Source organism: Hermetia illucens, chromosome 6, assembly GCF_905115235.1.
Source record: "Hermetia illucens chromosome 6, iHerIll2.2.curated.20191125, whole genome shotgun sequence".
NCBI classification, from domain to species: Eukaryota; Metazoa; Arthropoda; class Insecta; order Diptera; family Stratiomyidae; genus Hermetia; species Hermetia illucens.
Window position 1 is genome coordinate 35,538,135 of NC_051854.1, and position 16,161 is coordinate 35,554,295.

The 16,161-nt window shown below is 42.9% G+C and overlaps 3 protein-coding genes across 5 annotated transcripts in view; 1 reads left to right on the forward strand and 2 right to left on the reverse strand.

The window, feature by feature from the left end:
- Positions 1-649: 649 nt before the first annotated feature.
- Positions 650-9,732, reverse strand: LOC119659374 (ubiquinone biosynthesis protein COQ9, mitochondrial). The gene is made up of 4 exons (XM_038067430.1): positions 9,580-9,732; positions 1,190-1,902; positions 841-1,050; positions 650-778 (listed from the first exon to the last, which is right to left on the reverse strand). The coding sequence occupies exons 1-4, from the start codon at positions 9,635-9,637 to the stop codon at positions 740-742; spliced, it is 1,020 nt and encodes a 339-aa protein (XP_037923358.1). The 5' UTR covers positions 9,638-9,732; the 3' UTR covers positions 650-739.
- On the reverse strand, positions 7,382-9,556 carry LOC119659373 (glomulin). The gene has a single exon (XM_038067429.1). It carries the CDS (start codon positions 9,332-9,334, stop codon positions 7,523-7,525), a length of 1,812 nt encoding a protein of 603 aa, XP_037923357.1. The 5' UTR covers positions 9,335-9,556; the 3' UTR covers positions 7,382-7,522.
- Positions 9,733-12,731: 2,999 nt separating the features above from the next.
- The window catches only part of LOC119658627 (F-actin-uncapping protein LRRC16A), a 64,356-nt gene continuing 60,926 nt past the window's right edge, over positions 12,732-16,161 (forward strand). For 2 of the 3 annotated variants that reach the window (XM_038066130.1, XM_038066133.1), the window contains exon 1: positions 12,732-13,379. In XM_038066130.1, coding sequence (XP_037922058.1) covers positions 13,343-13,379 — 37 coding nt within the window. In that variant the 5' untranslated portion in view covers positions 12,732-13,342. The remainder of the gene's footprint in view (positions 13,380-16,161) is intronic. The other variant, XM_038066135.1, reaches the window with a different exon arrangement.

Sequence of the window (16,161 nt, forward strand, 5' to 3'; positions counted from 1 at the left end):
GGTGTATATTTATGCTCTACTTCGTAACTCTACAACGTATTTAAGGGAAGTTTTTCTGTTAATGTAGTAAAATGCATAACCCTATTGACTTTATTTGATAATCATCATGTTTTTTGCAGATTTTTCGGTTGGATACCTTTTAGAACAAGACCTGCTCCACTTGACTGCGTATACATCGTCAGTTCTAGCTTCTTCATTTTCCAATCAATGTTAAAAGTTGAATCAATTTCTGAAAGCACTAATCAAATCCTTTCACTTGATACTTTAAATGGCTATGAAAGGAACATTTTGATCAAATATCAACAGGAACGGGAGTTCTGATATTGTAGCTGAACTGTGGAAAGCAAGTAATTGGAATCCACCATTCTGGGTGAGTGTTATGTGTTTCTAAACTTTTACAACAAAGCTAGTCCCTTAAAGTTCGTCAGAATGTCTGTCATTGACAGCAAATTGCCCAGAATCGAGCACTTTTTTTAAATTGAATGGATGCCCAAGACCTTATCATCGGCGAATCCCTGAATTTTACGAATTAACGCAAGTGGTGCTTGACGACTTATGCTATTCCACTGCACGTCACAAAGGCTGGAGAAAAATTCTTGTAATATTTTTTTTCTCGGACAGAATTTCACATTTATAAAAAATACATACATATTATTATATTTGCTTTATTCTGATTTATATTTAATTAATGTTACATGTTAATTCCAAACCTAGTCCAAAATTTTACCCCTTTTTGTACCTATCTTTTACCATAGTCAATCCCAATAATATTCCGTGCCTGAAATGGGATATGTAAAATTTACAAACATTCAATGAAATGATTCGATCAGTGTTACTTACCGTTATAAACGCGGATGTGAATCCCTTCTGCATATTGTGCGTCAATCCTTCTGATTGATCAAAGAATTCTAGTATGTAAGAAGCTTCCTCCATACGACGTTTTAGAAATCTCCATGTTTCCTGGTGATCGACAGACGAGTCTTGTAACATGAAGACTTCTGTCATCTTGAAGATTGCTGCTAAGCCCACTCGTCTGATATACCATTTAAACTGAAATTAGAAGGAGGAATAGGATGCGAAACTATTTATCATCTATTTACAGAATGATGGGGGGAACGTATCAAGCTTAAATAAGCGATAATTCAACTTAGCAAGCGAAGAAAGAGGTTACTAAAAACAATGTACTTACGTCTACCGACCTATCACCAGAATAATAGCAAATATCATCCACTAATGTCAACAGTTGTGCTAATGAAGTGGGTACATTTTGCGGTAAAGACATTACAGCAACAGCTTGAGGCCACACAGGAATAAATGGTTCTAGCATTTGTAAGCGAGTTTTCGTAGCATCAGTTATAAATTCAATAGTTTTGTCAACTTTCTGATCTCCATTTTTGGTCTTCTCTTTTAAATAAGAAACAAGCTCATCATTGCATTTCCCATAAAAGTAATAGATTAGCTCGATGCCACCGTCTCGGAATAATCCATGTGTCACTGAAGGATACCCTGCAGCCTCAGCTCCCAAAGCTAGTGACTTTTTTGTCCAACCATGTGTAGAGACAAAAGGCAATGTAGCTTCCAGAATTTTAATTCGAATATTCTGTTCGGTCTGTGTTGATCCTTTTTGCTTGAATTCTTCCTGTTGTTTCTCCTGAAATTCTGCTTCCCTTTTCTCCTCTCGGGCACGGAAATCTTCTAGATCAGCTTTTATACTTGATGAGAAAAAATATCTTTGCGGCTTGGAGGAGGAAATCAATTCGATTGTTTGTTTAAACGATGGTTTCCCGATATCGTGAATACGGCTATACTTTCCTTCATATAAATATTTAGTAAGTTTATTCACAACACCTGATATTGTAGTTACAGCCGATGGAGGCTGTGTCGAAAAACAGTTGCAGGAATCTGAAAATAGTTACTTTTATTAAGTTATAAGTAATAAGAAAGACACGAGTTCTATATTAAAACTAGTTAGCCCGGCAAACTTCGTTCCACCTTAAAATAAATGAATATTGTGTTAATTTATTTGTCGAGTTCAGTATTTAAACCTTGAAGTCATCACTTGGAATATGAACGGACGCAATTTTGAAAAACCGAATAAATGCGTGATGTCCATGAAGTAGTTGCTACAGATTTTTAACAATTACTTTTTTCATTGCCAGATTAATAACTTGACATCAATTACCATATATTGTTCATGAAATAAATTTTGAAGAATTTATACTCGGTCTTCACGTGCTTACAATGGTCAAACTCGATAGTGAATTTGGCCTTCGATCTGTAAAGTCGATGGCGATCAACAAAAGAACTTTTACTCCTTCGAGCTGAAGTTATCTTGAAAAGTAAAAATTAACCGCACAAATCAAAATCACATAGTGAAATAATTATTCGACGCTGCGCACATAGTCACAAATGTCATAGCCTCACAAAGTGTAAAATTTCGAAGGTAACATTTAAACAAAACTGAAAAAGAATTCCACGTTAACCTTAACCGGAATGAAATGAGCAGCGATTTTAAACTGAATAACGAATATTGGATTGGTTCTCGATACGCCCGCAATGACAAATTGCATAACTTCTGACAAAGTGGACTTCATCAACGTGAATCCCGTTTTCGCTGATGAATTTAAAAAAAAATCGTTGAAAGAGAATTCGTTCTCGAGATATCATAAAAAATCAGTTCCATACAAAATGTACAAGAAAATGAAATTTCTCTATAATTTCTTTCCATGGCATCCACAATTTCAATCTTTTTGAAGATATAATTCCCATGGAAGGTAGTTGAAATTCTGAAGATGAACCAGTTGAAGCAAATTTTAGTAATCAGTTCCGAATGTATTCCATGACCTCTTCACATGTGTGTTGTGTGCGTGTTTGAGGAGGGGGAGAGACAAAGCCTCTGAGCACTCAGATCTTAGTGGTCCATTGTATTCGATTCCCCCCGTCTAACGGAATATCCCGGGTTCATTTATGTATCGCAGGATTTCCGTCAGTGGATGTGATGGTACCCGATGCAGTTGGGGCACATTAGCACCAAAAATCGCACGTCTGATGCTCCCGTAAGCGGGGCACTCCCATAGAAAATGTTCCGTGGATTCCGCTTCCTCATTACAGCATGGACACGTATCATCTTGGATAATTCCTATTCTGAACATATGCCCAGCTAGTGAATTATGGCCAGTCAAAATGCCCACAATGCTCTTGCAAGTATTCCTGCTTTTCTGGTTCTGACAGGAAGAGTTTGGTCGGTCTAGCAGCATTAAGACTTCGTCGCCACCTATCATTATGGGAAGCTTGTTCCCAGTTTTTGATAGTAGCATCAGCCAATGCTACCGACAACGCAATTGCTGGTTCTGGTCCCAGACACACAGTTCACACTACGGATGCATAAGCGAACATCGGTCTAATGATAGCAACATATATCCATATCACTACCCGAGGCCTATTATTATTATTCTGTTAAGGGAAAGTCGCATCGCGTCCTTGAAGAACTATTGTGCCCCTTTTACAGGTTACAGTGTACCTGTTGATCATAGTATCTCAAGCAGGCCTGTGACCGTTAGGAACTTTAGTATGTTCCCCACTTCCAGATGTTTCAGCTTTGCATCTGGTATTAAGTGTTCTCCCAGATGTATCGACCTACTTTGCACAAGTGCCGGACACTGTCCCAGGACGTGCATGGAGGTTTCGTCCTCCTCCTCACAAAACCTGCAGACAGTGTCCATAGATATCCCTAGCTTCCCTAGGTGGTAGTTCAGCCGACAATGACCAGTGAGAATTCCCACTATGATTCGGAGGTTCTTTTTGGTGACGTCTAAGCAATCCTTTGTACGCATGGGTTCGTATCCCCCAATAAGCACTCTGTACTGCTCCATCCCTGGTAGGCCCGCCCAATATAGTTCCCTCAACCGTTTCTCTTCGTTTTTTAGATTCATAGCCATGAAACCGTTTCCGATTCCACAGAAGGATTCTGGCCCGTGTAAAGGCATCCCTGCTCCCTTCTTGGCTAGTTCATCCGCTGCCTCATTGCCTTCCAACCCAGCATGGCCTGGAACCCAAAGTATCCGGACCTTGTTGGACGAGCCGAGTGTATTCAGTCTCTCAAGGCATTCCCATACCAGTTTAGAGTTCACCTGGTTGGACCTAAGTGCCTTGATCGCTGCTTGGCTATCGGTGAGAATAGCTATGTTCTGCCCCCTGTATTTCCTTCGCAGATTAAGGGAGGCACATTTGTCTACGGCGTAAATTTCCGCCTGGAATATGCTAGTGTACCTGCCCATTGGCTCAAAGTACATTTTCTTTGGACCAATGACACCGGCACCCGCTCCCTCTGCTGTGAGGGATCCGTCAGTGTCCCAAGTAATCAGTTGCTGGTTTAAGCCGTATGTCGCAGCCACGCTCTCCTAGTTTGCCTTGTTACTCCAACGTGTTTCAAACTTCTTATCGAAGTGAAACCTCGTTGTCATGTTGTCCCTCGGTATCAGTAATTCGGGATACCGCCTAGAAAGGATATCAATCTTCCTTCGATTTAGGCAGCTCCCCGCCTCACTCATACTACCGGCCATCCTGAATATTGATCTCCTTGCCTGCATCTGTTTGTGCAGATGGAGAGGGGTTAATCCCAGATGGACCTACAGGGATGCCGTTGGGCATGTCCTCATTGCCCCACTGATACACACGCAAGCCAGCCTTTGGAGCTTATGTAATTCCCTGGCTTGTGTGCTGAGTTGGGCTCTTTCTGCCCAGATTACCGCTCCATAGGTAATCATTGGCCTTACTATTGCAGTATATATCCAAAGTAGTATCTTCGGGCTGCAACCCCATTTTTTTCCTGCTATGGATCTGCAAGTCATCAGAGCCCTCGTGGCTTTCCGACATGTCTCTTCCAGAGTAATTCTCGTTTCACCTCCATATCATGTAATGTTATGGCTTTCAGGTGAACCAGCTTACGCCTCCTAGTGAATGGTACTATGGTGGTTTTGGTTGGGTTGATCCGCAGTCACACCTTCCTGCACCAGGCACTAGTAACCCTTAATCCAGTTTGGATTCTATCACATACAATGTCGTCCGCGTAGCCCTGGACTTGTATTCCAGTATTAGTTAACACGTCCAGGAGTTCATCCACTACCATACTCCACATCAGCGGCGATACCCGAGGCCTAAGTCCCCATGTCGAAGCAAAGGTCCGCCTACACAAAAACTTTGAAGTGCTGCAGAAAATTAACTATATATAGGAATTATTATTATGGGGACGATTAAATATCCATTGGAGCTAGGCATTCCCTACTTCTCGTAAACGGCGACTAAAAGATATAGAAATTTGGCGACTAGAAATTTACAAATTTTGAAATTATCTTGTCACAGAAATGCCAACGGGAGGGAACAACTTTTTGGCTACAACCTAGTATATCGAAAACGGGTTTTGATTGATGAGGTCTCCCACAGTGCTCGCTATCTCCAACTTGAATGAGAATTTCGTAGATATTGGTCGAAAATGAAATCATAGGTGTACTAGACGCCAACTCAATGTCAGATTGTTGCTGATATTTGTGGTTAAATATGGAGGCGACCAATTACACCAAGTGGTTCATCAACTTGTGCTCAAGGTATGGGACAGCGAATCAATGCCTGACGATTGGCAACGAGGCATTATCTGTCTCATACATAAAAAGGGAGATATCACACAGTGCAGCAATTATAGAGGTATCACGTTGCTGAGTACCATCTATAAGATATTCTCCACTATCTTACTAGGCCGGATAGCCCCATACGCCCAGAATATCATTGGCCCATACCAAAGAGGCTTCACTCCAGGCAAATCAGCAACAGATCAGATTTTCTCTCTGCGGCAAGCGATGGAAAAACTGTTGGAATATGGACAACAGTTGCACCATCTGTTCATCGACTTTAAAGCCGCCTATGATAGCATAGACAGGGTAAAACTGTACACGGCCATGAGAGAATTCGGTATCCCGACGAAATTAATAAGACTGACTAGGGTGACCCTGACCAATGTGCGAGGCCAGATAAAAGCAGCAGGATCACTCTCAAGACCATTCGACATCAACAACGGTCTACAAGGGGATGCGCTATCATGCGTCCTCTTTAATCTGGCCCTCGAGAAAGTGATCTGTGATGCCGAGGTAAATGCAAGAGGTACGATCCTCTTCAAGTCCACCCAATTTCTGGCCTATGCTGACGATATCGACATCATGGGAAGAACCACCCGAGATATACAAACTGCCTTCATCCAGATCGAGCAGGCGGCGCGAGATCTTGGGCTGCACATCAATGAAGGCAAGACAAAATATATGGTGGCAATGTCAGCACCGAAGACGAATCAACCAACAACATCAAACCGCACTGGTCAAACACAAACACGAAGAAGAATAAGGATAGGAGAATACAACTTTGAGACCGTTGACAATTTCTCCTATCTAGGGTCGAAAATCACAACCGATAACAACTACGATGATGAAATCCGCGCACGGTTGTTGTCAGCCAACAGAGCCTATTTCAGCTTACAAAGACTGTTCCGCTCGAAACGTCTCACCATAGGGTCAAAGCTCTTACTGTACAAGACTATGATCTTGCCAGTCCTCATGTATTCCTCGGAAACTTGGGTTCTTAGCAAGAAAAATTGCGAACTCTTGGCCGCGTTCGAGAGAAGAATCCTCCGAAGAATTTTTGGCCCCCTACATGAGGATGGACGATTCCGTAGCCTACACAATGACGAAATCTATGAGCGATACCATGACCGTCCGGTTGTGGATAAAATCCGGCTCAATAGGTTACAGTGGGCGGGTCACTTAATCCGTATGGATGAAGATGATCCAGCCCGGAAAGTCTATAGGGGCAATATCTGTGGTAGAAAAAGAAGACGAGGCAGACCCTGCCTAAGATGGAGCGATGGCGTGGGTCAGGACGCCAGACAGCTTTTAGGGATATCGAATTGGTGGACCTCGGCGCAAAACCGGGATGTCTGGAGTTCCTTATTAAGGCAGGCCTAGACCGGATACCGGTTGTTGCGCCGTTGATGATGATGATGATTTGTGGCTTGAGAGCCGGTCTATCAGGGATTCTTGGCAGCCAGATTCGTTTCAGGCTAAGGTATATCACAATTGTGCAGAATAACGCAGTTCAGGGAGGTCTCCCAAAGGTGACAATTGTTGAGTATCTCATGTAAGAGACAGACAAAAACATTTGCCCAACACAAGCACAGATGTTTGTCTGAACAGACATTTATTCGAGACACCTATTTGTCTGAGGTAGACACAGATCTTTTTTTCGAAATAAACATTTATACAGGATTAACATTTGGTCGTGATCTGTCTGTCTGTTGTCGGAAACAGGTACAGACATATTCTGTCGTACGTTCCCCATGAGCGTTAGTCGAAACTGTCGTGTTGTCCCCAGTGAGCGTTAGCAAATCTGGCCTGCCGTTCCCAGTGGGCTCGCTCCTTAAAATGTAATGTAAATTCTACGTGTTGAAATGATTAAACTTTTCATTGTTTAAGAAAACTGTTTATTGCTTAACATAAGCTTTGTTTTCTTTTCGTGTTACAATACATTCATCAACTCGACACAGAAGACTTTCTATTAAATCGAATGTGAGTAACGCGCCATCTAGCATCTTCAATTTATGTTGTTTGGTGATGTCAGGCAAATGATCTCCATTTCCTACCGAAATCTTAAGCTCCCTTGGTATTTCCATTGTTTCACTCTTGGAAACGCTTACTTGTTCACGTTCCTTCTTGAAGTGCGCTCTAGAGAGGTCAATAGCCGTTCTTAATGGCTTAAGGTAACTTCTCTCCAACTCGTCCAGAAAATCCCAGAATTTACTCCGATTTTCCTTATCACGAATTGCTAAATATCGGATAATATTTAAGGCTGCTAAAACTTGCTCTGAATTCTCGATCAAATCCGTTTCGACTTTGTCTGGAAGACTGCAAATCGTACGCAACAGAAACGTCTTGAATTCAGCTGAACTGAGGTGTGCAGGCAATTCATCGGCTTCTAATGATTTCGCAATCATGTTTTTATATAATCCTATTGAATATCCCTTCAGGCCACTATGTTTTGTAGATCTAACCAAATTTTGGATGAGGTGAAACTGTCCTGGTTCATCGAAATGGGCGACATATTCGTTGAGCAACTGCAAACCCAGTTTTCGATTCCTTTCTACCGAACTAAAGATAATGACATGTGAAAGGGCGGCGCAAAAGTCCTGGTGAATTGTTAGGCTGAGTGTATCACGACCAACCTTGTTCGTAGCGAGATTATTTACAACTTTGGCACCAAGGCGAATTCCCTTATATTGTATAGCGGATTCATCTGCACGAAGCAAGCAGTTTACTAAGTAAAGACTCATTTCAAATATGTAAAGCGGGTTATAAACTTTTGGTGTTGTGTCTGGTAGCAGGTCCTCTGCAAGGAGCAGGTAATATAAAATGCCTAATGATAACAGCGGTAGCTTTTCGTCCAAAAGAAATACGTCCTGACAGGCATTCCTGCTATCTCCTCTCTTTTCTGGCTGCTTCCTCCACTTCCGTTGAAAACGAACCTTGCTTTCAGAATAGTGTAGTAACCATAATGGGTCGTTGAGGAGGTTGCAAATTGCTCCTGATAGTGTGCGGGCACAGAAAAGGGAATTTGTGTTTGCAGCAGAGTCTGGGCAATTAGATAAATCTAGAAGCGCCAGTGGACGTCCGAGAAGCTGGAGCATGAAGCACATTAGGATGTTACGCCGCGTTCTCGAGCGCTTCTTGAATATCACCTCGCCATCCTGCCCGCAGTTGAGAGCTTCCTTTATCAACGGCTCTAGAAACATATTAATGGTCATATATGTCATTAGAACGCGATTAACCTGAACATCTTGCTCAAGCAATTTTTCTGCCTTCTCATCGTAGCCACGTTCTAGCGCTTCAGGCACTTCCAGTTGAGCAACGAAGTTCACTATCGAACTTAAACCCCACTCGAGGCCGTTCACCCGATGCTGTTGTCTCAGCAAACAAATTTGTAATGCTTTCAGTACACTCGTGAACACATTGTCGGATCGAGACGTCTCGAGTACTTCCAGGAGATCCAGGAGAATTTCATCCGGAGGCCCGGTGCTTGCGACATACTTCAAAAATTCTTCGCAGCAGCAGTACAGGTCTAGGTTTGATTCATAGTTCTCGTCCGTGAGGTGTATAAAGCATGCTTGGATTGCATCAGAACATCGTAATTTGACACGATTCCTGTACTCAGGACTGCGGAGTAGATTGAGCGTTGATTGATAGCTTTTCGATGAAGTTAATTCTGCGAGGACCCCTGCAAATTCATTCTCCTGTTCCATGTTGCGGGAAATCTAAACACTACCGCGCGAACAAAGTATTTTGCGACGAACACTTTGCCGGGAGACAAACAGCGTGCCGACTGCCAATGAAGTCATCTGTTTGATGTCACCTTGACAGTTCGCAACGACATGCGATGTCCAATCGGATTTCGACGTGAGATTGGTGAATACGTATTTCTTTCGAATGATAATTCACGGTCATCCTCCTTATGAATAAACACATCTCTTTGTACAATTATACTCACTTGTCGACAAGGCCAATCTATGTATACGCCATATCCTCAGTCCACAAACACTCGCCATCGTCCTACCGAGTTGCTGCACCGTGTTACCATGCTCACTAATTTCGGCACATATAAAATGGTATTCACCACTGAATACATGTGTGTCGTTGCCGCTCATTAGTTTCGCAAAGCCCACGATGACGAGCGCGGTGATGCAGTTTCCTTTGCGTGCGAGCGTTTAACGCGCCGAACGGCACACCGTTATTGCAAAATAAAAAATATTAACATTTGAAAAAAATCTCTAGCGTTAAGTCATAAATTATGTACAGAAATAGTATTAAAAATTTCAAAAGGATGGGTGCAGTAATTTTGGAGTTATTAGGGGCAGCGACTTTGAAAACGTCAGTTGTGGGAAAAACGCTTTGAAGTTTTGAACACTACAAAATTTGGAATAAAACGTTCACAAGCGAGTTTCATTGGCTTAGCTCGCACTGAATCATCGATGCCTGGTTCATAAATGATGTTGCAATTATCCATGATGTGTAAAACATGTTTTTACTCTCGTCTACGACGAATCCTGTTCTTCAGTTCCCTGCTCCGCTCCACTATTGATTCTCAAGCATTGCATAAAGGTTAGTAAAGCAGCCTTTATGGTTAGTAAAGCAAAAGAATCTTCTTTAAAGACAAAGGCTGCCACATCAGCTGCAATCTCAACGATGATTAAGGTTCCATCCACTCCAGTGGTTTGGTGAGATTTTGTAAATAAGTTGGTCCAAACTCTCATTGTTGTTCTACAACACATCGTTCCAGGAAGGCATCTTTGTTCAGATCTTCATGAAAAAGCTTGATATTATTCAAAACGTTCTTGCACATTTATTTGAACGAATCCAATGCATTAGCGGTTGCAGTTTTTTGCCATTCGCACCACGAGTTCGCTTTATCTTCCCTAGTTTTGCTCGGATTCATCTTAAATTTTGAAGGAGGATTTGTAGTAACCAAGATCTTAATCCTTGTTAAGGAATGGCTCAATGCACTAAATGTGTGGTCTAAAATTGACCTGACACGATCAGTATTTCTTCAGTCTGGCGCCTGAATGATAAAATTGTGGCAATGGCTGGATTAATGATAGGTTGAGTGGAATGCAGTCGCCAATATGTTGTTAATCGAAACATGACTTCCGAATGGTGTTGATATTTAAATCTATGTGACAAAGACCCTTTTTTTATCGTTTTGTTTATGCTAACATGTCAGTTCTTCATCAGTCCATTTTAATGGATTGACTTATGCCCTACTGATCGCGAAAGGCGAGCCCAAAGGAACGCGCTTACGGTCATCGACACCGACACGGCAAGTTTTGAATTTCCATTAGCAACGACGTGGCGGATTTGATTAAGCCACGATTCAGCAATTTCAATCGACAACGACAAAATTTTGTTCGGTCTATTTGCAAGATATGCATATTGAAAACACCGTTGTTAAATTATATCTGGCTTTGTCAAATGTCTGCGCCTCAGAAAACTATCTGTATCTTAATCAAATCATTGAATTACGACAGCACAAATCTACTTCATGACAAGGTACGGCCTTTATGAGGCTACTAGCCAGCAAACCGATCGCTTCATCAAATCTTTACGGATCAACAGAAACAGAAGAAGTTCCAGGAGTTTACCGAGGATGTTATTAAACGATCAAAACAATTACTATAAGGTCTACAAATAAGTTCTGTCGGTTTTCACAATAGATGGCGTAGCTTGTTTTTTATTCCATTGATCCACATTTCCAAACATTCATCGGAAAGCTACTGTCAGTAGGCACAAACGTCAGTATAAATTATTTAATCGAAGTGTAAACAACAATACATTTTTCATCAACGAAAATGGCCAATTTTGTATCAAATAATGTGTTTTTGCGGGGAGTTCTACTTCATTATTTCAATATGAAGAAAAAAGCAACCGAAAGTCATCGCATTTTAGTGGAAGTTTATGGTGACCATGCTCTATCTGAGCGAACGTGTCAGAGGTGGTTTGGACGGTTTAAAAGTGGCAATTTTGACTTGGAAGACGAGGAGCGCGCCGGACGGCCAACAATTTTTGAAGATGAAGAATTAAAGGCATTGCTCGACCAAGATCCATCGTAAACGCAAGAAGAACTTGGAAAAACACTTGCAGTCAGTCAGCAAGCCATTTCCCACCGTTTAAAAGCAATGGGAATGATCGGAAAGGTCGGAAATTGGGTTCCGTATGAACTGAAGCCAAGAGACGTCGAACGCCGTTTTTTTCACGTGCTAACAACTGCTCCAACGACAAGAAAGGAAGGGTTTTCTGCATCGAATAGTTACTGGCGATGAAAAGTGGATCCACTACGATAATCCCAAGCGTCAGGCAATGTGGGGATACCCCGGCCATGCCTCATCATCGACGGCCAAAGTGAATATTCATGGTGAGAAAATCATGCTGTGTATATGGTGGGACCAGCTGGGTGTGGTATACTATGAGCTGCTAAAACCGAACGAAACGGTCATGGGCAAACTACCGACGTCAAATGATGCGTTTGAGCCGCGAACTCAAGAAAAAACGGCCGCAATACTAACAAAGGCATCCACATGTTGTACAGCCCGTTAAAACATATCTAGAAACGTTGAAATGGGAAGTCCTACCCCACCCGCCGTACTCTCCCAACATTGCTTCTTCTGATTATTATTTGTTCCGGTCGATACAGCATGGCCTGGCTGACCAGAACTTCTCCAATTACGACGAACTCAAAAAATGGCTCGATGAGTGGATAGCGGCCAAGCCGGCCAATTTTTGGCGCGATGGTAACTATGAATTGCCTGAAAGATGGAAGAAAGTTGTGGCTAGCGATGGGCAATACTTTGAACAATGAATATATAACCAATTTTTCACAATAAAGCTTCAAATTTAAAAAAAAAACCGACAGAACTTATTTAGATGAAGAGACATTACAGGAAGTCTTCACTAAACATCTAAACATTTTATTGTGCACTTGCAATTGCATATAGGCATGTACTGTGTACCTCTCAGATACTGGCAGCTACAGGGAAGGAGCTGGTAACCCTGTCGGAGAAGTATCCAAGTGGAAATTGGGAATTGGAAAATGACAGCTACGCCTAGTATTCGGCGACAGTCGTTCCAATTGTCGTTTCTGTGATTCAGTATTGAGTTGAAGGCGGAAGGCAGAAGGCAGTCGATCTCGTTGGAAAGTAGGAGAGGTGCGGTTTGTCATTCGGGTTTTTGACAGCACAACTACAGTGTCACAGCTTGGAGAAGCTTGTATGGATTGGATGTGTGACTAAACTGCATCTGTATGTAGGTTTTGCGCGTGCCCGCTTAGCGCCGTCGTGCGTAAAGAATCGGGAAATCAGTGAGGAAAAGTCCATTCGGTTTTGGTGTGCGTGCGTCGTATGCAGTTTTGAGTTTGCGGAGGTTTTCCTTGAGCGGTCGGTGCTGTTGCCTTTCTGTCGCGAAATTGTCTGTTTTTTGGGGCAATTAGTGGGTTTTCTGTCTCAAATTTACGGAGAAAATGCATTGAAAATTGCAAGGCTAGTGAAACCAGGTGTAATGCGCCAGTGAAAATTGGAACGCATCGGTGAGTGCGGGTTAGCAAGAGTGCAGTGCTGTGCAATTTTCGTGTTGTGTATATCATCTCAGTTTTTCGGTGTGTCAGACCTGGCTTTCGGGAGTGCGGGAAGGACCTGTCTAGCAAGCGGGCTATTCATTTTGTGCACTCACTTCATCGGCAATCCGGTAAACTTTGATTAAGGAAAATGTCGACCAGATCACAGCTTACGAAGGATTTAAATGGTGAGTGATATTCTGTGCGTTTCGAATATGTAGCTACGATGTTTGTTTACAGTTAATCAAGACCCAGACAGGGTGGGCCTAATCATGGCGTTTGCTTATTGCTTATTGTCCAGCTGTCAAATTGAAACGTTTTAAGAGAGCAAGGGTTAAGGGTTGTTAATGGTCAATTGTCGTTGAAATCACTGCCTAAAACCACCATTTTTAAGTTGGTGGCGGACTAAGGAGCACGAGACGCGGTCAAACTCCCGATTTCCACTGCATTAGGAAGATTAGTTGCTGATTGCTAACTTTGTTGTCTTTCAACATTGAATAGGACACGGCAATTGGATTGGTGGCTTCAAAACTCCGTGCATTTAGTCTGTCATGTCTGGAGCGGAGTTAATTGCTTCTTGTCAATTGTAGGCTAGGGAAAACCCGGATTGGCGCTCGTAATTAACTTTGCCAGAAGTAGTTACTTGCTGCCTACTTAAAGTATGTTCCATTGGGATTGTATAAATTCAATGTTATCGCCAAAGTTTCGACGAATCAGTTGTTGTTTTTCTGTGTGAATAAAGGGCGATGATTCAGGCTAGGAATGACTAAATATCCACATAGGCTGTGGTCAACATTTTAAAGATCATTATGAAAAGTAACGAAATCGACTGAGGGAAGTTCCAGTTGGTAACGATCGACAAATTTCCTAATTTCTTCACTTCCATCTTTCGTTATGATGTGCGGGTGTAAGATTCAGCTTCCTCCACCTGCTAAAGTATAGGCTCCATTGTTAAAATCGGTTTACTGTCTGTCTGTCTTTTTTTTTTTTTTTTTTTTGAGGAGGTGGAAATCTTCACAAGACACTGGTCTGGACACACCAGCGTGTGGGATTTTTACCCACTAAAACCACCCCCGACTCCCTCCCTGCCCCGCGGAACCACCATAAGGTATTACATCACGGGGCGGAGTCAGCTCACTCTAGGTTTGTCACCTTTCTTCCACACGCGGCGCACGTGACCGCGCTTTTCTCCTTTCCTCTGCCTTTCGCAATTTATCTTGAATAGACGTGATCATGTAGTTTACCGCATCCCAATTCCCTTGATGTGCTAGCATTTTCGGCACCAGATTTCCTGGTACCAGCACCTCTCCTAGAGTCTCCTCTAGATTCCTCCTTTCTTCCACAAATCTCGGACAGTGGAAGAATACATGCTCTGGGTCCTCTGGGACTCCATCACAATTTGGACAGTCGGGTGAGGTCTCCAATTTAAACCTGTGAAGGTATTGGAGATATCCTCCATGTCCCGTGAGAAACCGGGTGAGATTATAGTTAATCTCACCGTGTCGTCTCTCCAACCACTCCTTGATGGTAGGAATGAGCCTGTGAGTCCACCGACCCTTTCCCGAGCGTTCCCACCGCTCTTCCCATCTATTTATGGATCTCTCCCTCTCAGCGTTCTTCGTCTGCGATAAGGGAGAGATTGGCTTCGCATGGTATATATTCGCCATCTCATCTGCTAAGATGTCAATCGGCATCATTCCAGAGATGACGAATGCTGCGTCATCTGAGACAGTCCTGAAGGCAGAGCATACCCTTAGAGCTGTCATCCTGTAGACTAAGCTCAGTTTGGTAGCATTCCCTGACATCCCCAACGCCTCGCTCCAAACTGGGGTCGCATAGAAAAAAATGATTGAGGTCACCACTCTGGCTATAAGCAACCTAGAGGTATGCCGTGGCCCTCTTTACTCCGCAAGCGTCAAACCAGAGCTCTCCAACCAGCATGATTGCCTCGCTTGAGTATAACTCAGCATCTTCAAGATGCTTTGCGACAACAACCAGTGCTATGTCGTCAGCGTAACCCGCCACTGTGGCTTCCTTCGGAAGGGGAGGATTAAGTACATGGTTATACACGATGTTCCACAGTAGTGGGCCCAATACGGAGCCCTGCGGGACATCCGCGAAAACAACGTACTCCTGGGGTCCGTCATCAGTGTCGTACCAGAGCCTCCTTTCAGTTAAGTAACTATCGACGATAGCAGCGAGATAGGCGGGGATACCAACCTTCGCTAGGGATTTGCGTATTAGATTCCAATTGGCCGAATTGAATGCATTTTTTTCACGTCCAGGGTTACTACCACGCAATATTTGCTGGTACTACCCTTTCCGTGAATTGCATCTTCGGCCAAGCCAGTAACCAATTTGATGGTATCAATGGTTGATCTGGCTTTTCGGAACCCATACTGCCGATCTGAAAGGCCGCCTTGGCTCTCGACAACCGGGAGTAATCTATTATAGATTACCCGCTCTAACATTTTCCCCACCGTCTGCCCGTCTGTCTGTCTGTCCGTCACACGCATTTTTCTCGGAGACAGTTATAGCGATTGGCATCAAATTTGGTAGAAAGGTGGGAACTGTGAACGCTCACGCATACAGTGAGTTGCATCCTCTTACGGCGAATTTAAGGGGGGTCCTCATACATGCAAAAGGGAGGTGTAAATTTTTTTTCATCAAATATAGTCATGTGGGGTATCAAATTAAAGGTCTCCGCTAGTACTTTTCGAAGCCGGTCTTAGTTTTGACATTTGCTGAAAAGGTGGGGAGTGCAGGGGTCATCCGAAAAATCTGGAAAAAATCAGGGGGCTGCCTCTATGTGGTGCCTAGACTCCGAAATACCCTTCATACCGATATCTGTTAAAATAAAGTTAATAATAGTACATTACTAGATTTTTTAGTAATTGACAGGAAAACCCCCCTATAAGTTCACTCTAGAATCACGAAATTTTGCAGCAATGTAGGCTACAGCATAGAGCA